Source organism: Pantherophis guttatus, chromosome 1 (assembly GCF_059756535.1).
Source record: "Pantherophis guttatus breed Tessera chromosome 1, ASM5975653v1, whole genome shotgun sequence".
In the NCBI taxonomy this organism is placed as follows: domain Eukaryota; kingdom Metazoa; phylum Chordata; class Lepidosauria; order Squamata; family Colubridae; genus Pantherophis; species Pantherophis guttatus.
In genome coordinates this window covers 303,361,103-303,387,191 of record NC_142063.1, presented here as the reverse complement: position 1 = coordinate 303,387,191, position 26,089 = coordinate 303,361,103, and the positions used below count along the sequence as shown (strand labels likewise).

Here is a 26,089-nt window from a genome sequence, read left to right as displayed (position 1 = left end):
TCTCACCCACCTGCATTGCATAGCAATTAACTGCCCACTTGTAGCTCTTGTCCACTAGCCAACTTATGAGCCACCTAAAAAGGAAAGACTTCTAGTGATTGGGATTAGTGACTTCCTGCCGGCTTCCCCATGACTTTGCTTTTTGGAAGCCCACAGGAAATAGCAAGTTGTGATTACATTTGGTCCTTGCTTCATGATGCATTGTCCTCATTTAATGACAGCAACGGGGGCTGCCAGGATTGTCATCTCTAAACCTCATGGTCATGTGATGTTATGTTTTACAATTGCATTGCTTAGCAATAGAAATTCACTTAATTACATCTTTGCTTATCCCAAGGAGTTGCTTTTCCCAATTAAAGTTGTTAAGTGAGAGCTTCCTATAATGTCTTTCAGCTGTTCGTGCATTTTCAAATGTCGCTATCCATTTTGCCCTTTTTTTGTAACCCTCTTCCCAAGGCACACAGATTCAATTCCTTTGTTCCAATTTTTTGCCATGAGTCTCTCTGTTTTCCTATCAGACACAGCTATCTTCATCTTTGGATATATTCATTTTTCAGAACTATACTATTCATTGTATCATAATCTTTCATTTGCTGCAAACTATTTAGTTCACAGCCAACACAGAATCGCTTTCATACAAATGTACATTCACATTTCAAATTAAGCAACACACTTCTAACGCAATCATAAACATTATAAGAGGAGCCCGAAACTCTTTGTCTTTCTGCTTTCCCAATATATAAACAGTGTCTAAGTGTTCCATTTATCCTCTTGAATGCTTTACTTCCATTATGCTCCTACTCCATTCAGCAATAAACTTTTATCTTCATATTTGAAAGTATGTGTAATTCAAGCCTATTCACTTTCTTTAAATCAACAAACAATTAACTTTCCTTTTCATTGATATATATTATTCAATGACCTGCTGAAAAACCACAATTTGACTTGTACACCTCTTGCTGGGCACAAAGTTTCAGCGTGCTTCTGAAATTTGTTTATTGTTATTTCTCATGCACTTTCAATCAAAAAATTGTATTCTCCCCAGGCACAGTTAACAAATTAATCTCTTTCTAGTTTTCATTCATTCTTTTACTACAGTGTTCATCCAGTTCTCAAGCACAGATGGAGTGTTCACACACACATTAAACAAGTTGCACAACTATTACATTTTTCCAGTAACACCATCTACACCAGCGATCATCAACTGGTGGTCTGTGGACCACTGGTGGTCCACGAGAAAATTTTGGTGGTCCTCAGAAAAATTATTTGCATTTTTTATATTGGACTAAATCAGGGGTCCTCAAACTACGGCCCCTAGGACAAATATATGCAGTGAACGTTTGTGTTGCTGTGGAAAGGCTCCCCCTTCGGGGAGCTTGTGCGGGTTGGAGGGGGGCAGAAATTCTGACATGGGGTCTGCTTTGGCCTCCTGGTGCAGGGCTTTGGGCAAAAACTGGAGGGAAGCACCGCTGGTGGTGAAGAGCCAGAGACCTTGTTCCAGTGGGACTGCATCATGGCCTGGAACTGGCTGACCATCTCAGCCTGCTGAGCCTCTAGGTGCCGGTACTTGGCCTTGCACTTCCGCAGTCTTCCCTCTGCTTGGAAAGCCTATACTCCTAGTCCTCAATGGGGTCCTTCTGCTGAGTCTCCTTTTCAGCCAGATCCAATTTGAACTGAGCCAGCTGTTTTGCCAACTCTTTCTCATGGTGGCTGCTTAGCTCCAACAACTGCTTCCTGTTGGGGCCCTAAGGAGCCCGGGCAGGAAGGCGAGGGGCTGGGTGGGGAGGGGCGAGTAGAGGCTGGCGAGGTGCCCCTAGATGCAAGTGACATTGAGTTGGCCATGCCCACCCAATCGCATGCCCACTTACCCACGCCCACCCAGCCATCATTAGGCAGATCATATTAGTGGCCTGCGGGATTTAAAATTATGAATGTAGTGCTCCCTGAGGTCCAAAAGGTTGAGGACCCCGGAGATACACTGTAGCTCAGTGTTTTTCAACCTTGGCAACTTTTAAGATGTGTGGATTTCAACTCCTAGAATTTCCCAGCCGCTATGCTACAACTTTTTCTTTTTTATGAAACAATTTAGATTTATTAAGTTTTAAATCTCAGATGGTGTAGTTGTTCTAAAGTATTATATACCAAGGAATAAAGAAATGTACTTTACATATGTAAAATTATACCGAAAGAAAGATTTCTCCTGTACCTGGACTTGAATTTCTGTCTGTATACAGGAAGCTTTTATATGGGGGAAATATTCAGTCCTGCCATATTCCATTTGCTATCAATTATTTTCAATCCAATAACAGTTCTGCTCCTTTGTTCTAGCACTTCAACTGCTACTTTATTAAACTTAGTAGTGGGGGAGTTTCCTCTAAAAGCTGAAGCATTAAAATCATAAACTCTGATCAAAGTACATTACATTGCTGGCTGCAGATTCCCTTATTCTAGATTGCTGTAACTCAGGGGTGTCAAAACCCGATTTCATTGAGGGCTGCATCAGAGTTGTGTTTGACCTTGGGCGTGGCTGGGGTAGGCATGGCCAGAGTGGCGTGGCCAGCTCAATGTCATTCATGTCGGGGGCACCTGTGGTGGCCAAGAGCTAAGGCAGGACTTCCCTCAGTTCCTCCTTCTCATTATAATCTCCTCCCTTCCTCCCTTTTCTTTTTTCCTTCCCTCTTCATTCTCTTTTCTTCTTCCCTCCCGTTTCCTTATTTTTCCTTCCTTGCTGTCTTCCCATCTTTCCTTCTTTTTCTTTATCTTTCCTCTTTCCTGTCCCTTCTTGCATGCTCAAATGCAAAAGGGGAAACATTTCTCCTTTTGTTTTGTTTTTAGTTTGTTTTGCTAGCCCTCTGCCAGTGAAAATGGAGATCGGTGGGGGCATGCGCGCACCCCTGGACCCCATTCTTGGCTGCAACAGCCTTCTGCAGCCCTCTGCCAGTGAAAACAGAGCTCAGTGGGCCACACATGGTCCTCCCGAGCTCCGTTTTTGCTGACAGAGTCATCCCAGGCCGGTCCTTTGCTGTTTCCAGGGTGGCCCCATGGGCCAGATCCAAGCACCCCACAGGCCAGATTTGGCCCACAGGCCTTGAGTTTGACACCCCTGCCATAACTCATCAATAGGTGAGATGATTTGGAATGATGGAATGACATTCCACAATTGTGTTAAATGAGTTTTTCAATGAAATAAATGCCTAATGTAACAAATTCTTCAATGTTACTTTTTAAATATAATTAAAAATGAAATATAGAAAATTATAATTAAATTATTTCTTAAGAAATAATTATTTCATAGAATATTGTTAATTGTTTATACATATTTTATAGTGTCTTTCACATGTTTTGATTAACATGAACTATTGAATTGTTTAGATTGTGCCCAATTAACTATAAATCTAAAGGACAAAGTCTTGAAAACAGTGCATTGTCATAAACTACTAATTTTCTTATATTCTTCTACAGAATGACAGGAAGGGAGTTCTTTACTCGATTTCCAAGTCTTTATCCATTTTTGCTCAGTCAATTAGAACAAATAACCAGTACAGCAGACAGGTAAGAGAACTCATTGTTATGTATCACAACAAACTGTTAGAGAAGCAGAAAATAGGTTGGTAGGATAAAATTAGTTGGACATTCTTCAAAAATTATTTGGAAAAAGTACTTCAGACCTGGCATGACCATGTTATTTCTCTGCTGTTCATAAAAAATACTAACTTTTTGTTTTTTTAGGCATCCATGTCAGCCTGAATAAAAGTGTGGTTTCTTTAAGTAGTATTTATTAGAGTTTATGGTATTTTTGCCTGGAAGCCTGAAAAATGTAGGTTGCCTTAATGATTAGTTCTGAAGTACTTTTCCTTGATAAATTTTTAAATTACTCACAACTCTTTTGAACACTTTTTAAAATCAATTAATTATTCTCTTCATTCATTCTTTTTTTTAAAGACAAGTTTTATTAAATTTTTCTTTTACATACATATTTTATGAATAGAGTATTGACCGGATCACATCTTTTACAACTTATAACAATTATATATTGATTTTTATAATCTATTCCAATCGTTTTTTGTTTGTTCCAGATACAATTTATATATTTCATTTTCTGCCATAATATTCTTTTTTCTCTATTTTTTTTATCTTATCTTAATCTTTTCTTAATACTTAATATATAAACAGTATCACCATCCGCCCTTCAAATCCTAATTTCTTAGCATTGCTTCAATTAATTATTTTATTTCTCCATTTATAAAATATATTTCTTATAATCCCCATCACATTTTTTGGTTATAAACAATAAACTTCATTTTATTCAATTCTTACATTGAAACCCTTTAACTTAATTGATCTTCCACATCTTATCTTATCTCTTCTTAATACATAATAAGCAATATCACTCTCCACCCTTAATTCCTGACTTCTATTATAGCATCCATTAATTATTTTATTTCCTCATTTGCAACATATTATTTCAAAATCCCCATCACACTTTTTTTTACATTTAAATTTTGTATCTTTAATTTCAATTATTTTCATAATTAAACCTAATTACCACTTCATATTTCATCTGTTGTTCCATTTTACAATACACAATAAACATCATATTTACTTTTTACATTCACAATTACTATTATTAATACAGTTTCCTTAGATCTACTAATATATATCTTAATTCCCTTCTTCCTTTCCACTGTTTTTCCCCTTTTAGCCATTTTCTCCTGGTCTCACCAGAATTCCATTTCTTAATGATTTTCTCCTTTCATCCCATTTTCTTTTCTTCTTCTTCTTTTTTATATTTATATTTATTATATCTTTTCTCCTAAATCCTTTCTCTAACTTTTGAGTCCGTCACTTGCATAATTTGCCCTCTGCTGTTACCCAATCTTTTCCCATTTCCTTCTCTTCCCTTAGATTGTTTTTTTTGGGGGGGGGGAAATATGCCCCCCTGTCCATTCTTTTGTTGCCACTGTAAATCCCAGTGTAATCATCTAACATTTTGCCTTCAATTCTTTTTCCTTCAATATCATTTTCTTGTTTCTCATTTATATTCTTTTTCCTGTTTTGTGTGCTCTAGCAAAATTTCTGACTTTTTACTGCCCTTTATTGATTCATGCACGTTTTTAAGCATCTCAATTAATTCCTCACACATCCAAGCCTCCATATTATTAGTTTAAAAGATTATTAGTATTTCCACTTATATTTAATTAAAATTTTAGTCCATATAGTTTCTTTTTTTTTAAAGATAATATCCAGTACAAATGTTTGTCCAATCCACTCCAACTTAAAGCTTTATTATTGTCCACCTCCTTTAGAAGTCGAGACCAAGCAGCTTAGAACAAAACAAATACTCCTTAAAATTTCTCACAGCTCTTGTAGTGATCAAGGTCACTGTAATAATTTCCTTGAATTTTCAAGTCAATCATTGTAGTGCTTTCTTTCCACCAGCAGATGTCTCTCTCCAATTCACAGTTCTCAGAATAACAAAGTATCCAGTTTACAAAAGTATTTTAAATCCACGTAGAAAATACTTTCTCTCAAATTGCTTTTCCTTTTATTGTTTTTAATTTCTCCAAATTCAGTTCTAAAATTTCAGTTGTAAAATTTCCTTTCTTGGGCTTTAATATGTTAACCTCCTCTTTGTTCTTCCTTCATACTTCAAAACTGTCAAAATTCTTTCAAATCTTCATTAAAAAATACTTTCCCTCGGGTTTCCTTTTCTTATATTGGTTTTAATTTCTCCAAGTCCAATTTTAAATCCAAATATAAAGTTTTCTTTTCTGGGCTTTAATACATTGGCTTCATTTTTGTTCTTTTCCCTCCATTAAAATTCCCAAGTGCCAATTAGCCGCTTGTTTCCTTGCCGGGATCTTTTAAAGTTTTTTTTTTAAAAAGAAATTTCCTTTTTTACCTGTGAGTTGGCCAATCACTTACCCAGGACCAGTACTCCGTCCAAACACTGCTCCTGCACAAAATCTTATTCTGGTTGCCCCAGCTTCAAAGCAGTCATTTTTAATGGCCGCCACCCCCACTGCCAGATTGAAGAGCTGCCTCCGTCCTTCCGAGGAACTTGCCTGTTCCTCTTAGTCATCCGAGGCTCCTCTCCTTCTTCACCGTCCCTACAAGACGGTTCCAGTCCGAAGACCCCCTTAACAGCGGTTTGTCTGGCTGGATTTTCGCCGGGCTCATTGGAGCCCGCTAATTTCCAGCCAGTCTCGCCATGATGTTTCTGGTTTCCATTCTCTTCATTCTTATGTATTTTTTGAACATAAAAAGATGACATTCTGCATTAAAATGATTCTAAGATTTATTTTAAATTCAGTTTTATTTTCAAATTTTAAGACAAAATTCACATTGATATATTTTTTTACTGGTGGTTTTGATACTCAACTTTCCTATAGAGAAAAAAATAGTTTTTAAAATATGTTTAGTTTAGTTTACTTTATTGTCATTGCACCTCGTACAATGAAATTAAATGCCATCTATAGTGTAGACACAAACACATATCCTTCATATTCTATACCATTGAATTGAAAACCTAATATTGCATTAATATTGCACTATACAGTAGAATTCAATATAGTTACTGCCCTTTATTCTTTATTCTTTATGTTCTTTTATTGCAATGTATTTGGGTTGTATGCTTGTGTGCATTATAAAACATGTAAAAGTAAATAAATTTGGTCCATTACTATGAAACTCTATTCTTAACATTTGGCCCTTTATCTATATGAACATTCAATTGAGAAAGCAATATTATAATTCAGACAAACTTTGTATATTTTTATGTAGTAAAACTAAAGAGTTGAAGCTTCATCCAGGCTTATTTCTCTTGCTCTTGGTCTTGAGTAAGCTGTATCCCTCACCAATGGATGGCACATATTCTGCCCTTAGCATGGCTTCCTTTGTTCCTCTTATTTTGAGGTAAGTTGCGTTTTTAATGCTTAGTTTTCCTTGAGAAAGTTCGTAGTTAATTTTCTTATGCAAAGTATTATTAGTTTAAAATACCATTTTCATTCATTCATTTACAACATTTATTTTTTTTTAGCAAATATAAATATAATGTAGCATGTCTATGGAGATTCTCAGATATCCAGGTCATGATTGTCCCAAAAGTACTTTTTCAAAAGGCAAAAGTGAGAGAGAAGATTAATTTTCTTGAGAGGCTAAACAAAATGATTTTGCAGTAAAGTACCTACGGCACTGCAGTTATTTTTCTGCCTGTTTGATTACTTTATGGACAGCAATGATGGGTATGAAGATCCAGTTGTGTGGTCTTCCCATTGCCTTTCAAGAAAAGAAATGGCCAAGATCTAGCTTGGTTCATTAGGAAACCTTGAATACTTTAATTTCTCCACATGGAATTTTTCATTTAATAAAAATTGAATTAAAATTTGCTGTGTTCTAAATGAATTATGCATAAATCATTTTAGTCACAAATCTCGGTAATTTGTGTGGTAAAATTACTTGGTTCTCCTTATTAAATGAGACAACTCTTATTCATTATGATATTAAAATTGCATTTTAATCTAGTAGATACTACATGTAAGCATGGTTACCATAACGTAAATACCACATGGTTGGTTCTTCCTACTTTTCTGTCTCTAGCACATGGAACACTATATGCCCTTATTTGTCTTTGTTAGCAGTTTTGGTCTGTTTTTACTACATGTGGATTTCTATCTTCTCTTTTAAATGCTGGTTAATTCTGATTTACCATGCATTTATTTTGATTGATTCATTGTTTGCTGTAGGTTTTGCTACAGGCATTATGCTTTCAACATGGTCTTAGTTCCATTGCATGATGGGCTGTAGTTCTTAAATAGGGCTCAACTTCAATTGGTTTTAAAAGCAAACATTTAAATTAATTTATTGGTTATTGCTAATTTTAATCAATAGAAGGAAGAGTCAAAGGCACTTATTAATTGCATATTAGAAAAAAATTCCCAACAATAAGAGCGACCCAGAATGATGTTGGCTCCTATTTGTTGGATGGTGTTCAAATGGGGCTTCATTAGCCATCTATTGTGATTACTTTAATTTGAAATCCTGTATAGAGCAGAGTGTTTAAATGGCCCCTTTGAATTCCATGAAGCAATAATTTCATTCAATTCTTCATTTGTTCATTTATTGAATTAATTTCTGATTAATTTCAATCCCAGAGTAATTTGGGGCAATGTACAAAGAGATTGAAAACATATCAAAATAACAAGGAAGACCCAAAAGATCAAGCAATTGCTTAAGAGAGAAAGAATGTCAAATAAAGAATGGCAATTAGAAATATAGAATGGCAGAAACAATCGGGAATAAACGATATTTAAAAAATACTGTACCCACTGAATACTATGAATCATTGAATCCTAGAGTTGGAAGGGACCGAGAAGGGCTTCTAGTTCAATATCTTGCCCAGGGTAAGAATCTTCAGACCATTCCAGACAAATTGCTGTCTAATCATTTCTTGAAAACCTCCCGTGATGGAGCTGTTCCATCGTTTAATATCTCTTGTAGTCAGGAAATTTCTCCTTATTTCAAGATTGTGTCTCTCCCTTTTGACTTCCTCTCACGAGCTTTGTCTTTCCTACACGTGCTATCGATAATTTTTCCATCTCCTCGACCCTGTAATACATTCCATCATATATTGGAAGACTGCTATCATGTCTCTGCTTAGCTTTTCTATTCTTTAAGCTAAACTTATCAGGTTCCTTTAAGTGATCTTTGTATAATATTTTATACAAACTACAGTTCCTCAGTGTTCTTTTACTGTGTTGTCAAGAACTAGACACAGAAGTGCAACATAGAGTGGTCATATCACTTCCCATTATCTTGATATTGTGTTTCTCATCCTGTATATGAGAATCCTAATGGTCCCAAATGTTTAGGGTAGTCTGTATGGCTGTCAGAGGGAGTACCTGCTAATATATTTTTTTGGGCGTAATGGTAGCATTGGGCAAAGGGGCTAAAATATACTTTTTCCTGTCAAAAGGCAGATGACGTGCATCACTAAATCATAATCTATAGCTTATGCCACACACTAGCTCATTCATAAATTGCATTAAGAAAGAATGGAAAAATATTTTGATAGGGCAACTTGGCATTAGTTCTAATATGCAATATTTGATTAAAAGTAATGCAAAAGCTGTTAATTTTCAGCCTTGTGATGTTATAAAATTTGTAAAGGAAATAATTAATGTTAATAAATGCTTAGTAAGTTGTCAAGTTAAAACCATGACTTTTTGCTTTTAAAGCAAGTTAACATGTTTTATCTAAATAGTTTTTAGGGGTGGCAGAGCCAATATTTAATGAAGGGGCTTGAAACTAGATGATGTTATGCTTCAAACATGGGGTTTTCATCTTTTCAACTTGGTCAATATTGATAGAAATATAAATATGGACTGTGGATTTGGATGTTGTAACTTGATTAGCTATTTGTTTGCTGAGGCAAGTCGTATCTCACCTTGAGAAATGTGCAAATAGCATCGCCCTTGACTTCTGTTTTATTTTGTTTAAAAATAGAAAGTAAATTAAGATTGTGCCAGGTAGAATAGATAATATGTTTCTGAGTCAACTATACATAATATAGTTCTGAGGGCAACTTTATGTATGTATGTGTGTGTGTATGCTTGTATACAAAATATTCCAATGGTAATTTTGTGACTTTGTAATCTGTTGCATTTTGTTTTAGCTCATTATGGGAGTCAGAAATGAGTGATCCCATTTAAGATTGACTTGAATACTAATGGGGTTAGTTAGTTCAGTTTGAATGTCTATGGTTCAATGGTTCATATATTTGTCTTGAATATTTGCATAATCCTATTTTTATTTGCCTCCAAGATAAACCTTCTTATGTAGTGGAAGGGGAAAGTTATAACAGTGGAGAGTGCCAAGTCAGATTCCTTGAAATTTAATCTTAAAAAAAATGGATCTGTTTGCAGGCTCCATGTTCTCTTAACAAAATGTGCTACACATGTTTAAGATTCTCAGTCAGTAAGAGCAATTACAAGGCTCTTAATCAGGAGTAAATAACATGTTCTTTATGTTTGTTGCTTAAAATTCTTATGAGCTAATGGAAACAAAATGTAGACTATGTGATCTTCCACTGAGGAAGAGTCAACCTCATCTAGTCCATTCCACTATTTATTAAACCTTAGTTTCTATTGGGAAAAGTGAATAATCACTTTCAAACTTGACTATTCTGTTGAATCAACTTCACTGTTGCTCATTGCTTTAGATCTGTATATTTGGGGTTTTCCTCAGTGGAAAACATTGGTCACCCTAAATAATGTTTTTCCTAAAGTCACCACTGAGTGAGGTTCTCATGATCTTCATATTTCTATTGTTGACATCAGTAAGATAACTACAATATAACAAAAAAACAATTGCTTTCATTTGCTTTATATTAGTTTTGAAATAGCCTCAAGTTGGCAGAATTATCCTTTATTGTGAAGAAAACCAATGAAATAGTTAAAAAAGAAAAAAATGTAATAAATTCCATATGGCTTTAACAAATTGCCAAACAAAGGTAATTGAACTCATATTGGTATGAAGAAATGAGCTCTGTGAAATGCAATAAATATCTAGTTCAGTGTTTCCCAACTTGAACAACTTTAAGGTAGATAGACCAACTGCCAGAATTCCACAGCCACAACTTGCTTTTTTGTAGCTCTTCAAGCTAAGAATAGAATGGTGGGTGGGCAGCAGATAGTCAGGCCCAAGCCACAGCTGAGTTCCTGGAGCAAGGAATGGGACTGAGGGGTGGGGGCAGAGTGTTTGGAATGGCAGTGGCGGCAGACTATTAGTGGCATCTTTGCTTGTGAACTGGCACCATCCTCCTTGGCTTGCAGACCTGCCAGTCATGCTTGCAGAGTCAGAGAGAGCGAGATCTGGCCCCTTAGAGAAAAAGCCTTTACCAAGGAGATTGTATTGGCTCTAGCTTTACTAAATGAGATATTGAAGCGGTGGTGTGTCCCAGCAGTTTTCTAGGTTCAAAGGCAGTTAGAAATTCAGTTCTGCCTTTTCTCTCTTTTTCTCTCTTTAATAGACTCTGTACCCTATTACAGATTCCTGAATTATAAATTTATACTATCTAAATAAGAAAGATAGAGATAATTTTGATCAAAGGATTTCCTCATCTGGACTAGGACTCTCCAGTTAGTTGGAAGACCATAAGTAAGACTTCTAGATTCAGGGAGCTTTACAAATTAGATAGGTAAGCAAAATACACTGCTCAAAAAAATAAAGGGAAAAATAAGACATCCTAGATCTGAATGAATGAAATATTCTTAGTAAATACTTTGTTCATTACATAGTTGAATGTGCTGACAACAAAATCACACAAAAATTATCAATGGAAATCAAATTTATCAACCCATGGAGGTCTGAATGTGGAGTTATACTCAAAATTAAAGTGGAAAAAAACACTACAGGCTGATCCAACTTTGATGTAATGTCCTTAAAACAAATCAAAATGAGGCTCAGTAGTGTGTGTGGCCTCCACGTGCCTGTATGACCTCCCTACAACGCCTGGGCATGCTCCTGAGGAGGTGGCGGATGATCATAGCTCTCCTGAGGGATCTCCTCCCACACCTGGACTAAAGCATCCCCCAACTCCTGGATAGTCTGTGGTGCAACGTGGCGTTGGTGGCTGGAGTGAGACATGATGTCCCAGATGTGCCCAATTGGATTCAGGTCTGGGGAACGGGCGGGCCAGTCCATAGCATCAATGCCTTCGTCTTGCAGGAATTGTAGACGCACTCCAGCCACATGAGGTCTAGCATTGTCGTGCATTAGGAGAAACCCAGGGCCAACCGCACCAGCATATGGTCTCACAAGGGGTCTGAGGATCTCATCTCGGTACCTAATGGCAGTCAGGCTACCTCTGGCGAGCACATGGAGGGCTGTGCGGCCCCCCAAAGAAATGCCATCCCACACCATTACTGACCCACTGCCAAACTGGTCATGCTGGAGGCAGCAGAACGTTCTCTACGGCGTCTCCAGACCCTGTCATGTCTGTCACATGTGCTCAGTTTGAACCTGTTTTCATCTGTGAAGTGCACAGGGCGCCAGTGGCGAAGTTGCCAATCTTGGTGTTCTCTGGCAAATGCCAAACATCCTGCACGGTGTTGGGCTATAAGCACAACCCCCACCTGTAGACGTCAGGCCCTCATACCACCCTCATGGAGTCTATTTCTGACCGTTTGAGCAGCCACATGCACATTTGTGGCCCGCTGGAGGTCATTTTGCAGGGCTCTGGCAATGCTCCTCCTGTTCCTCCTTGCACAAAGGCGGAGGTAGCGGTCCTGATGCTGGGTTGTTGCCCTCCTACAGCTTCCTCCACATCTCCTGATGTACTGGCCTGTCTCCTGGTAGCGCCTCCATGCTCTGGACACTACGCTGACGGACACAGCAAACCTTCTTGCCACAGCTTGCATTGATGTGCCATCCTGGATGAGCTCTACTACCTGAGCCACTTGTGTGGGTTGTAGACTCCGTCTCATACTACCACTAGAGTGACAGCACCGCCAGCATTCAAAAGTGTCCAAACCATCAGCCAGAAAGCATAGGAACTGAGAAGTGGTCTGTGGTCACCACCTGCAGAACCACTCCTTTATTGGGGATGTCTTGCTAACTGCCTATGCTTTCCACCTGTTGTCTATTCCATTTGCACAACAGCATGTGAAATTGATTGTCAATCAGTGTTGCTACCTAAGTGGACAGTTTGATTTCACAGAAGTGTGATTGACTTGGAGTTACATTGTGTTGTTTAACACACTGCCCTTTATTTTTTTGAGCAGTGTAGTATTTTCCCATTTGTGTTGTCCAGCAGCAAATATGGAGACACCTACAGCTTCTGAAAGTAGAGTCTATATCCCAATCAGCCTTTAAAGGAGTAGTTAATTATTACATGACGTTCACCTGATTTTTATCAGGTTGATAGTATATTCTGAATATTGTAAATTACAGAGATATGAATAGAGAAAATTGCTTGGTGTGCATTTCATCTACATAGTGTATTGTATTACGTAGACATCTTAGGAGAAGCAACATTTCTTCAGCCAACAGAAGGATTCTTCAGGGCTACCAGGATTTCAGGGAAGTCTTATGTGGGCAATATGTTTATTTTTTTTCATGCTTAGGCATGACATACTTTAAAGTTTTTTCTGAGAAAGCAAAGGTTAAATGCAGACAACACAAACAGAGCATTTACTTCATTACAACATTTATGCTTTTACCTCAAGAATTTACAGGTGTTGCATGATAAAGCCTGTCTGATTTTCTTTGTTTATTCACTTTAAAAAGACAAGTCCCTTCAGAGCAATTTTAAGGGGAAATGAAAAACCTTCCAAGTCAGTTTCAGTGAGAAGAAAGATCATAGAGAGATTTCATTGTAATCCAATCTTGTTAAGTCTAGATTTATTGTTGGTATTTTTTAACATGAAGGAATCATGGTTGCTACTAGCACCTTTTATTCTTGGGAGACTTTATTTGACAATTCAAACAATTTCCTATGTTTACTGTGAACTGCCAGAAGGAAATAGTATGTTTTACAGACAGGAACTCCAGAATCAGATACACTGTTGTTGAATGACTTCTTTGTGACTTTAATAACAAGGAAGCAAAAATAGGCAACCCAACCTGAAGTTTTATGACTTGTTTACATCTGCTGGACTATTATGCAGTGACGCCTTTTTTTCTTTCTACTTTTGCTCAATAAATTTATGTCTGGTAATTTCTCACAAAGAATAATTGAATGGAATACAGGAGCAATCAAAAGGTGGAATTCTTTGCTGGTAAATAATGAAATGTATTTCTCCAGTCCACTTCACTAGAGACTTGTATCTAGACAGCTATATCCTTCCTCCCTTCCTTCCCCTGTAAGTTATTGAAACCAATATTCTAGTACAGATGAAACAATTATGCTTTAAGATTAATGAGTCTTTTTTGATCAGATAATACAATACAGATAAAAAAAATCCAGGATAGTTTTGCTACAGGTTGTGTCCTGATTAGTGCTGTATGCAATTGACTTTGCTTTTTGCTTATGCTGTTCTTGGTTTCTGTACTTTTTTGGGGCTCCAACTTTCATTTCATAGTCTCACTGCCAACAATTCATGCTTGTTTCTTGAAATTTGGTACACTTCATCTTTTAATAATAATCCATCTTCCCTCTAAATTTCATTCAAATCAGTGAGAAAGAGAGACCACCCCCAAGAAGTTATGAATACTTTAAAAATAAATCCAAGCAAATTTTAAATGTGTTTAGTAAGAATAACCCACATTCAATTTTTTTATTTGTCATTTAACTCTTGGGAAAAGATAAAGCTGCTTTAGATAGTTGCGTAGGGGCTTTTTGTTCACAATCTTGTATGCCTGGAATCTCATTTTGGGAAATAAATCCAAAAGATTGTACAGCCTATATCTTCCTCTGTCTGACACAAAGAAGCAATTATTATTGTAAGCTGTTCAGAGTCACTGTATCCATGAGATGGGTGGCATAATAAACAAACAATATAAATGAGTACTTGATTGTGTCTAAAACAATTTCTAATAAGTTACAAATTTGTCTCTAGGTGTACAGGACCTGTTCATATGTCTGGGGCAGGGGTGTCAAACTGGATTTCTTTGAGGGTTGGATCAGCATTGTAGTTCTCCTCTGCGGGCTGGCCAGGGGTGTGTGGAGACTGGACTGATGACCTCCTACAGCACCCTGCCGGCCAAAATGGGGTACGGGGGGGCTGCGCATGGCCCCCTGCATCCCATTTTGGCTGGCAGGGTGCTACAAGAAGCCGTGCAGACCGAAAAGGGGGCTCATGGGGGCTGTTGTGGGGGCCACGCGCAGCCTCCCCACGTATCATTTTCGGCCTGCACGGCCTATTGTAGTACCCTGTTTTGGCTGCCAGATGCACTGTGGGCCAGTCCTTTGCTATTTCCAGGTCGGCCCCGCAGGCCACATTTAAGCACCCTTGGCGTTTGACACCAAAGAGAAGGGTAACTTCTTCTCTTGGAGGAAAGGCAAAATACATGCATGGAAAAAGAAGGTTTCTGGCTTCTTGGCTTGGTTATTTGTAGTTCCAGAAGAAAAATAGTTTATAATCAATAAACTCAGTAAATTGAGCTTGGGAATAGAACTGAATGAGAAAGAAGTGGCATAGGAAAAAAAAGGAAAAATATTCAGACAACGCCACCTATTCTTTAATTTGATATTTGTGAGAGGCATTTCATGACATGGAATAAAGACCTGTTTTATATAGCTCTGTGTTTGCAATATTAAGCACTTAATTTGAAATTATTTTAGTTTTTCCTTAATGCATTACACTGTTATACTCACACCTGTATTTAATTTGCCATTATGTAATAAATAATTTTAGATTTCTGAATGCTTATGCTTCTGTTTAAAAATGTCTTTAATAAAACACACTAAATTAAGTTACTTGACCCTATGGTGTGTATTTGATTATGTTAGTGAAATGAGACTAATGCAATTAAATACAGTGGAATGTAGCTCTAGAGTGGTTATGAAAAAAAAGCTCTCTGAATCATGCTTTTGGAAAGTACCTTTTGACAAAATATTTGGCAGTCACAAACACTGGCACTGTTCCCATTTTCCATTCTTTCTCCTGAACTGAAGCCAGATTCCTTTGGGAAATCATCATTTGTAAATGATTGTGAAGAGAAAAAATGGCATTCTTGAGTGTACAGTTACTGCTAATTAGAAACTAAACATTAGCAATCATGTCAGAGTTAATTGTATTTGAAAAGAAACATCTACAAAAACCTGTTAATATAAATAGGGATAATATAGCTTAAATATGGAAGCATTTTAAGATAAATTGTATTGCACTGTTGTGGTAAAATGCTATTCATTTTAATTAATCCTTTTGTTAAGCTGCTCATTTTCTTTCCACATGATATGTCCTTCTACAAATAAGCCAATAAATGAAATGGAAGAACGCCTACATTAAAGCAAGTGCAATATTGTGTTAGCATTGTAATATATACCTCATACTTTAGTGACTATTTTCTAATGTGTTTGTGGTGTAAGCAGAATTTCTTTTTTCTGCTAATATCAGGAGCATATGTATTTCATACCAGTAAGGACCATATTTTCAAAAGTTGTATTGTACTGAACCTATAAATCTGCTGATTTTAAAATATGTACAAAATAATGAGGTCCTCTGAATGAAATATGGTCCAACAATTAAAATGAAGATTGTCCATACTGTATTAGTTCTCGACTTATGACTACAACTGAGCCCCAAATTTATGTTGCTAAGTGAGAAATCTGTTAAGTGAATTTTGCCCCATTTTATGATCTTTCTTGTCAAGTTTGTTAAGTGAATCACTTCAGTTGTTAAATTAGTAACACAGTTGTTAAGTGAATCTGGCTTTTCCATTGACTTTGCTTGTCAGAAGGTCACAAAAAATGATCACATGATCCCGGGACATTGTAACCATCATAAATATGAACCACTTGTCAAGCATCCGAATGTAAATCACATGATCATGGAAATGCTGCAACGGTCACAAGTGTGAAAAATGGTCATGCCATTTTTTTTCGTTGCTGTTGTAACTTCAAATGGTTAGTAAATGAACTGTTGTAAATCGAGGACTACCTGTATTATAAACAAATTATTATATGGCAGAAGATAGGCTTCATGTAGAATGATAATAGTTGTTTTTTGTTCTATGCAGTCCAACACAGGAAATTGGTAGCAACTCAAAGCAACCTCAAAGACTACGGGGATTCTTGTTCTGTATCCATTTCACAGGAAACAAAATTATTTTGGCTGTAAGGGCATCTTTATCTTATATTACTTTTACCGGTATAATAAAAAATATCCCTTAAAAGGGAGTTTTGTCTCTCCTGACCTCTAACTGGTATCATCTGCCTAGCTGAACTTAGGCCAGCTGCCATGCCTTTTTAGAACTTGTCTTTATCATGGTGTCGTCTATTTATTGCTAGGTGGGATTTGTGATATAAACATTTTTTTTAAGTTGACACCTTGAGTGGGATTCATTATATATTAATCACCAGTATATCTCTGTGGTGAAAAGCATAGGTTTCAGGTGAGTATAATTCATATAAATAAAATACACAATTAAAATACAATTCAAGTAGTGCCATCTTGTGGCACGCTAGAAGTATGCAAACTGAAATCAACGCAAAACTCCAGTCAGTTCAAAACAAAGCTATTATTATCATCCCCATATCTGATAAGGTTTATCAAAGATGGTAAGTGCTATGTATATAAACCATTTACGCATTTCACAAATCATTTTCGGATGGAATGTATGCATTTGTAAGGATTGCATAAATATTTTCTTGAATATTTCATTATAAATACTGTTCTTGACATACCTTCCGTATGCATGAGATCTGAAAAATTCTGCCTTTCTGTCTCCTGACTTCTAGATGTGGTAACTCTCCTGTGTACCGTTCACGTGAACTAGCTGGAAGAGCCCTTGTTCCCTTTGTTATGCTAAATGTGGTGCCACAGACAGTATCTTCTTTGTTAGCCAGCCTTCCAGATAACACTGATCCTTGTATACGACAGAATGCAGTTCATGGAACGCTGTTACAAGTGAGTTTTGCCTTTTTGCATACTGTAGCATCAGTGAAGTAAACACATATTCACAAAAAAGTAATATCCAAATTGATAAAAACAGGAAGACTTATGATTAACTGTTAAAAATCAAGATGATTCCCATAATCAAGATATTAAAAATGGGATACAAACTTTATTTCAATAATTGAGCTTGCAAATAATCCCAGAGATCATTCATGATCATTCTCAAAATGATCCTCAAAGCAGGAAAGCACTTGATCATTTAGTAGATTAGACCAACTACTTGACTCTATCTCCCCCAGTACTTTCTGCGCCCCCTTCGCTCATCTTTTTAATTTCACATTATTGTACTTCTACTGTTAATTTTCATTATTTTATTCCTTTACTATTGTTATTTTTACATTTTTAAACAAATTTTTGAAATAAATATGCATGAACTGTAACTTAATAAGTAAATACCTCATTTTAAAGGCATATGTTTTATACCAAAGTGACAATATAAGTATAAGATTACTTTTAAGAAAAATAACTACAGCGTACATAATGAGTCATTTCAGTTGTTGCATCTTTTGCTAAGTCAAGGATAAGGGAAATCTCAGCTTTCATTTTTACTGAACAGTAATCCCTAGTACCCCAAACCAGCATAGCCAATTGGGTGGGATACTGGGATCTGTATTTCAGCAACCTCTGGAAGGCCATTGCTAAGTGATTATTTCAGGCTAACTCTGCCCACATCCTGGAGTTCGATCCTGATTGATTCAGGATTCAGGTTGATTCAGCCTTCCATCCTTGATGGAAGGTTGATTCAGCCTTCCATCCTTCCGAGGTCAGTAAAATGACATGACCCTGGACACTTTATATTACCTTTTTCTGAATTTCCTGAAGGTATATATTCTGAATCTTTTCAGACACTCTGAAAATATTGCTTTGCTCTACATCGTAGAGTTGCATGAAGTATGATTGCAAAGTGTATAGAGGCTTATATAATTTGGAGATAGGATGGAATGCACATTAATGGTAGGGTTTTTCCTTGAAATTGTAATGGAGTTAAGCCTAGATTTTATTTGTATTATATGATTATTTAAATTCCTTCTTGGCTCCGTATGCTTTTCCTGCATTTTCCTGTCTTTTGAAATTTTGCTTTCTATTTTTTGGCAGTAGCTTAGGAAAGCAGCAGCATTTTATGGTGTGTGTCTGTTCATATGGATTATTTTTCCCACGATAGTAAGGAATGGTTCTCATAGGAAACTTAATGTGTGAGGGCATGGAGTAAAACAGATAAGTTCAACTTTAATATATAACGTTACTATTACAGCTTAGTTTGGGATCTGCAGAGCTACACTTGGACATTGAAGGGGCCCAGTCTAAAAAATGGGTCAGAACCAGGGCTATGACTGCTTTTGAAAAAATTAACAACTAAAAGTATGGAAAAATCAAATCACAATAATTAATTTCCTTCACTGCCCTGTTGGTAGGAAATCGTTTTACAGGCAAAACAATTTTTAAAAGTGACATGCAAAAATAGCCAATTATACATGAAGACTACTCAGTATCTTATGGTATCTGGGTGCATCTTCTGTGGACATATTCCCCATAATAATATGTATTTCAACTAATAGGTTGTGTAGTAGAATTTTCAGTTAATTTCCTTGACCTTTTGAAATAAGAATATTGCTAATCATGTATTTTTATTATTTGACTTGGCAAGAGTATTTGACCTGTACTTCTTCATAGCTGATTTATAAAGGCTGCTATTATGAATGAATGTTATAATATCTAGACATCAAAGCAGAAAAACCACTATCATTAAATATTTTTCATTGCACCTTCCTTGCAGCTGCTCTTTTTTATAGTTCAGTTTTATTGACCAAGATAAACTTTCCTTTGAAGCTGGGAAAAAAAAGAGTACTAATGTCAAGTGGAGAAGAAAACATATTATGGCGATGTACCCTTTTATTGTCTTCGTTGTTAAATTTTTACATGCAGTCGTGTATCATTAGGGAGGTAAATTTTATATGTTGTCAGGTATTCTACGTCATTAATATTTAAGCAGCTACTGCACAAAAAGAATCAATGAATCATCCATTTTATGAATAAATCAAACTGGAGTATGCATATATTGATGATGGTGTATAAATAATGTCATGATTATGTCCTAGGACAGTGATGGCTAACTTTTTGCCATCGCGTGCCAGAAAGGGGGGGAGGTTTGCATGCACGTGCCCACACTCATAATTCTATGCTCCCTGTCCCGCGCATGTGCATATGACCCCCCTCCCCCATCCTCCTGGCATGTGATGGCCCGGTAGGCCTGTTTTTCTTTCTCACCTGGCTCCAGATCCTCTCTATGCATCTGGAGAGGGCGAAAACAGCCATCCCCACCCCCTTGGAGGCCCTCCGGAGACCGGAATTGGCTCGTTTCCCAACTTCCGGTTGGACAGGAAGTGACTTTTTTGCTGTCCCCAGCCTCCAGAGACTCCTAGAGAGGCCTTTTTCAAGTTTGAAAGCCTTGGAAGCTCTCCTCCCCACCTTTCTGTTTTGTATTAGATGCATGCAATATATGTGCCACTTATCAAATGTAGTCACCTGTGGTGAGATTACTTGATTTTCAGGTAGTTCTGGAAATGTAATAAAAATGCTGTGGAAATTTTAAAACAAACTGTTATGTTCTACAGTTAGTTTTAATATTTATTTCACCGTATTAGCACAATACTCATTAAGGCTGGTTTTGATTATGTAGTTAGCTTTCAGTTTGCCCTTAGATTTACCTTGGCTGAGGCATTTGCAGTTTAAAGGCCACTGTGAAAATGATTGGAAAACATTAACATTAATATGTTATTACAAGCTGACATGCTTAGCCTGATGGGAAATAAAATTTATAAATAGACTTGTTCATATCCATATGGTAAAAATCTGATGAGTTATAGTAAATGTTATTATGTGGCTCATTTGTTTCCCAGGGTTTGAATTTCATTACAGTAGAGGCTTTCTTTCTAGTAAGTTTATAATTTGAAAAGAAATGCATTAATAAATAACTGCAGAAGAACGGACATTAATTATTTGTTCAGACTGCAAACTTTGGTACAAGGATTATTTCCAGATGGACCATCAATAAAAATCTGGTGAGATTGTTCATGCTGTTTCTAGAAGTGAGAAACAACAGAATTATCAATTCAATAAGCGTCAGATATGAAAATGCTTACAAACAAAAGTCTGCCAAATTAGACAATGTGTTGAAGCTCATCACTCTCCTTTAGCCAGTTCAAGGAGGTATTCCATTTATTTATATGTTTCTTGTTTACATCAAATTCAACATTTGATCAGATCCTGAACATGAGCTAAATGCAACTATTGGGATTTTGTTAGAAAAATATATTACGTAGTACTATCAGCCTGCCTGAATTCAAAATAAAACATAAAACTATGTTGTTTTGGTTTCACCTTTACTAGTGCTGCATTTTTGTTCTGCAGCTTACTTTTTATATGATATCCATTTCAGTTGCTAAAGCATATGGAATTCTTCAGTGTGTTAAAATTGTGTATTGAAATTGTGTAACAGAGTGATCTTAGTTTATTCACAAACATTTTTTTCAATAATCACTGAGCTGAACAGAATTGCTTCAATCTTTAAGTTAGAAATTTGGATATTTATATTTGACTCGACTGTTAGTAAACGAGCTAATGACATGCAAGCAGAGGTTTCACAAGTATAGTGGAACAGTATGTACCAGTAACTTTTGTCTGATTTATAGAAAGGTCAGTTTTTACATGTCATAAATTTCATCTGAAGTGTTAGTTGCTGCTTGGAATAGGAGGGCAGACTAAAGATTTGGATCAGATTTTTGCCCATTCAGCTTCTCTCCTCTGATGGATCCCTTCATTCCCTGTGGTTCATGAAGGAGCTGAGGGAGATAAAAGGAGAGAAGAGACATCTAGACTAGTGGTTCTCAATCTTTTCTTTATCATAGACCTCCTTTAAATACATTTTGTGGCTGTGGACCCCCAAGATTTAACACAATATTTAAATCATAACATTTCTTCAAATCTTTGTGGATTCCCTGTGACATCGCTGCACTTGTTAAGTTAGTAACATGGTTGTTAGGTGAATCTGGCTTCCCCATTGACTTTGCTTGTCAGAAAATTGCAAAAGGTGATCGCTGTGATCCCAGGACATTGCAGCCGTCATAAATCTGAGTTAGTTGCCAAATGTCTGATCAAAATAAGAATTCGGATCATGTGACCATGGGAATGCTGCAACAATCGTATGAAAAACAGTCATAAATCACTTTTCTCATTGGCGTAACTTTGAACAGACACTAAATGAACTGTTGTAAGTGGAGGACTACCTGTATTAAGGCCTTCCTTATGGTGATAAGGGCAATAAAACAGCAATTTTACATTTTGTACATTTTGTACATTTTTTAAAAGTACAAATTTTATTTCATTAATATGCTGAGACTACGCTTTGTGCTTCCAATACATTTTTTGTTCGTTATCTCTCATACATGTTTTGAAATAGTTTGTTATGGATTTTAAGAAAGCAAAAAGACACTTCTTCCACATCATATAGATATAGATGTAGCTCTTTTTGGACTTAAAATGTCTGTGTGCATTTATCTATTTTAGAAATACGGCCACCCAACTCTACAATAATGCTGGGCACATGCAATAATAAAAAAATTATACTATTAAACTAAAGCAAAACATCCCAAATCTCTAAGAAAAACAACCATTAAAGATAGTCACACATGTCCAGCCACCCACTTGAACCCAAGAGCCAAGTTTTTAGAGCTCTTTTGAACACAGCCAAGGTGGGGGCTTGATGCACCTGGGGCCGGGGATGTTTCAGGGGGGATGTGCTGCAACAGAGAAGGTTCATTTTCTGGCTTTCCTCAGAGGCTACTGCTTCCTTAAAGGGTCAAAGTCAGCTTTTAGCAGAGCTATCTTCAGTTTCCCATCTCTTCCCCTGAATCCCCAGAAAAGGGGTTGTTGTTATTGAATACTTCATTCATTTGTGTACTGTTTCCTTGTATTTAGCCATTTGAATTTTTCAACCTTTCATGAGAAACTACAAATCCAAATTTTAAAGTGGCCTTTTCTGTTTTTTCAGAAGATGATGATGCAGTCTAGATGGTGTAACAGTAAGACAACATTGTTGTTTTAAAAGTCAAATCATAGTTTACTATAATTCAGGAAAACATATTTGCTCTTTTTCCAAGTATACTGAACAAACATGAATCTTACTTACACATCTAACAACTTGGCATTTTGTCTAAACATTTTTTAAAAAGTGCCTAGGTAACATTGCTCTTGAAAACAGTTGCATTACAAAGAAAGTTTATGAGGTTTTTAATTTTGTGTGAACTCTTATGTTTCATAACTTTGAAATGAACTTTGAATCTTGTAGAATCACGTACTTGTGATGGATAGCCATATAAACTAAATAAATAAAAAATAAAAGTAAATAAATAAGTTTGAAATAATGCAGCCACAGAGGAGACAGAAGTTTAACAATAAGCCCTTATCTTGGATGTGATTTCTGCAATTCTCTCTCTAACCAATGTATGGTATTATAACTCAGGATTACTAAAATCAAATATATGCTTATGCTTTCTTTAAAAATCTGCAGATGGGAGCAGATAACTTCCATTCTTACATTATGCTCACATGTTTGAAAATTATTAACATTGCTGACTTTTAATATAGAGAGGACAACTAATTTCTTTTTTCTTTATTCTTTTGTACTAAGATATTATATTCCTTTAAGCACATGTGCAGATGTACCACATACTGTACATAGAGAGGATGGTAAAAAAAAAAGGATGTCCCATATGCTTAATTGAATGCACTTGTATTTTTTATTTAGTTATGCACTTGCATACCAAGCATGAGATTCAAGTGACGGTCATAGAAGAGATCAGTTATGTCTGTATACGACTCCTATTATTTCCATTGGAAAAAAGGCATAGTAATTAGAAATATTACAGTGCATATACAGTACCAAATAATGTTATATTTTTTTCCTAAAATAGCTTACACAAATTATACATGCATGCTGCCTCTCTGATATAGTTTAATATAGGTTTTTCCTCCTTTTCCTTGCTACCATTATAACCCCTTTAAGGTAAATGACAAGGTGATGAAAAATAATTCGTTTAGTGAGAAATGGAGTACTATAGAATACAGCACTATATATAACACATACAGGGATGAAAGAAATATCTTTATATTTAACCAGTGTCAACTTGTTTCTGTAGATGTTTGGGAGGTTATTCTCCTAGTGGCAAAGTTCTTCTCCCTAAACAGGTGTGTGTTTTTTTTTTTAGCAAAACCCAAATCAGGAGGAGATATTTGAAAAATATTCCAACAGTAGTCTGCAACTTCTTTTTCTTTTTAATATAGGTCCTTCATTTGCTACAGTCTTATTTGGAATCTAAACAGAGGGCTAATTCAGATTTTCATCAGAGTTTGAGCAACATTATCACTAATGTATGTGGCAAGCTATGGTTGGCAAATAGGTAAGTCAGAAATGGAATACATTTATTTATAGTCACAACTCAATAAAAATAAAAGCAAATATGAAATGCACAGTAAGACAAATAGTAATAAAATGAGGGTACCACATAATTGCTAATAACTTGGCAATGTTTTCATTCATGCCCTGGTCATCTCCTGTTTGGATTATTGCAATGCACTCCACATGGCGCTACCCTTGGGAAGCTTCATCTGGTATAGAATGTGGTCACATGAGCAATCTCGGGTATCCAAGGAATGATGCGTGTAAAACCTCTGCTACGTGAGCTGCATTGGGTGCCAGTTTGCTTCCAGGTCTAATTCAAGGTGCTGGGTATGATCTTTAAAGCCCTACATGGCATGGTTACCTATGGAACCAGCTTAACCCCATAACATCAGCCCTTACCACCCAGTCAGGCAGGGAGGATATGATAACAGAACCCATCAGTTAAATTCCAACTAGTGGGGTCCAGGAAGAGAGCCTCCTCTGCTGTTGCTCTTGCCTTTTGGAACATTCCCCCCAAGAGGGGTGTGTGTGGACCCTTTCCAGAAATGTCCTGGTTCTGGCATATTACTAGGGACTCACAGATGAGTATAATCTGAAGGCCCTTACCTGGCCTTTTAATTAACTTTGAATGTTGAACTTTAATGATCTTTACCTCTGATGTAAATTTTATATACAGTTTTTATGTTTTAATATTGTACTTGTACACTGCCTAGAGTCCTTCTATGAGGAAGATGAGTGGTTTTTAAATATGATGAATAAATAAAAAATAAATAAATCTTCTTAGTGGTTGCCTCTATTGGATTTTGTACCAGGAAGCCTGTAGCCTCTTGGTGAGACAATTAACATTTCTGATAAATGAGTCATTCTATGTTGCTAGTTATGTGGAATTACACTGGTGTTGATATTGGTCTTTTATTTTAATAAGAGGAAAACCATCACTTAGAATATATATCTATGATGCTTTACCTCAACACAGTAAATTAGAACAGCACATTTCAACCTATTTTTAGTCCAAATATATTTTTCACTGGAAAGAGCTCTTTTTAAAAAAAGTTTCTATTTTTATCAATAAGAGAGACCACTTTCTCGGAGGAATAAAACTAACAGTAATACCAGCTGTGTAGACAAAATATATGTCTTTAATCCCAAGGTATTTGAAGCCTAAATCCTTCCAAGAGAAAATTTGCTTCATAAATTTAAAATCAGTACATAAACATTAGTCAGACTTTATGTATTTCCAAGAACTAAATCAACATTTCCTTATATACTTAAGACAATAAAAAATGAACAAAAGCTGATAGTTTTTCAAAAATCATTATAAAAATTTACATTCTTACAATCAGTTTCCATAAATAATTAAAATTTATTTGTATACTTGTCCTGTCACTTTTCATTAAAAGCAAGAAATTCAAAGTAATATTCAAATACATATACATATAGGACAATCAGATTGAGGCAGTGTGGTTTTATAAATGATATAGTCCAAAAAGGTTTTCATCAGTGTGAAAATATCATCACTGTAACAGGGTTACACTGATTTAATAGCAATTGCACTTAGATTTATATACCGCTTTACAGCCCTCTCTAAGTGGTTTACAGAGTCAGCATATTGCTCCCAACAATCTGGGTCTTCATTTTACCCACCTAGGAAGGATGGAAGACTGAGTCAACCTGAGCCTGGTGAGATTCGAACTGCCAAATTGCAGGCAGCCGGCGTCAGTAGAAGTAGCCTGCACTCTAACCATTGTGCTACCTTGGCTCTTAACAAAAATGTATTCTATATTTGGAGTGATTTGGGGTTTGCTTGGAGTCCATTGTTCAGCCAGTTGCCCACATTTTACTCCATTGCTGTCTTTATAACTAATGTATAGCCCTACTTCTTACTGACCACACTAGAAGGCCAGAAATTCATTTTTTATTCAAATTTTCTTCATTCTGCTCCATTCCTGTTGTCATTAGAAAGTTTTGGACTTTAAAGGATAATTCAATTGTACTAGAGCAATTTATCCAGTCT

At 36.2% G+C, this 26,089-nt stretch overlaps 1 protein-coding gene across 2 annotated transcripts in view; it reads left to right on the top strand.

The window, feature by feature from the left end:
* THADA (THADA armadillo repeat containing) overlaps positions 1–26,089 on the top strand; it is a 115,064-nt gene that overhangs the window by 61,757 nt on the left and 27,218 nt on the right. Inside the window, exons 27-30 of one of the 2 annotated variants that reach the window (XM_034427676.3) lie at positions 3,463–3,552; positions 6,784–6,915; positions 17,402–17,570; positions 23,958–24,073. In XM_034427676.3, coding sequence (XP_034283567.2) covers positions 3,463–3,552; positions 6,784–6,915; positions 17,402–17,570; positions 23,958–24,073 — 507 coding nt within the window. The remainder of the gene's footprint in view (positions 1–3,462; positions 3,553–6,783; positions 6,916–17,401; positions 17,571–23,957; positions 24,074–26,089) is intronic. The other variant, XM_087883230.1, reaches the window with a different exon arrangement.